Here is a 328-nt window from a genome sequence, read left to right as displayed (position 1 = left end):
CGCACGCCCTCCCTCCCGCGGTTCTGCACCACGACAGTGACCGTCTGGGGCTTGCCGGGCACCACCGAGAAGCGGATGTGTCCGTTGCCCTTGTCGTGCTCCGAGACAATCTCGACCCCGTGCTTCCCGCAGATGAGCTCAGCCCTGTGGGAAGGGAGGGTAAGGCTTTCCCAGCTGGGATGGGAGACTCCCAGGGCCACACCGGGGAAGGGTGCTGCTGGTCATACCACTTCTTGGCCCGGCTCCGGGGCACTCGCGGTTCAGAGCTGGGCTGCTGCCCTGAGGCAGACGCTGGCACCAACGCCTCCGTGCGTTTTCTGGGTCTCCG

The 328-nt window shown here is 66.5% G+C and overlaps 1 protein-coding gene across 1 annotated transcript in view; it reads right to left on the bottom strand.

Annotated features, from left to right (window-relative positions):
• MOV10 (Mov10 RISC complex RNA helicase) overlaps positions 1–328 on the bottom strand; it is a gene marked incomplete at both ends in the record, with an annotated part of 2,481 nt that overhangs the window by 1,916 nt on the left and 237 nt on the right. Inside the window, 3 exon segments of the mRNA XM_009870188.1 lie at positions 1–2; positions 5–144; positions 228–328. The exon segment at positions 1–2 is cut by the window's left edge and continues 88 nt beyond it; the exon segment at positions 228–328 is cut by the window's right edge and continues 3 nt beyond it. Coding sequence (XP_009868490.1) covers positions 1–2; positions 5–144; positions 228–328 — 243 coding nt within the window.

Source organism: Apaloderma vittatum, unplaced genomic scaffold, assembly GCF_000703405.1.
Source record: "Apaloderma vittatum isolate BGI_N311 unplaced genomic scaffold, ASM70340v1 scaffold35185, whole genome shotgun sequence".
NCBI lineage: Eukaryota > Metazoa > Chordata > Aves > Trogoniformes > Trogonidae > Apaloderma > Apaloderma vittatum.
This window is presented reverse-complemented; position numbering and strand designations above follow the sequence as displayed.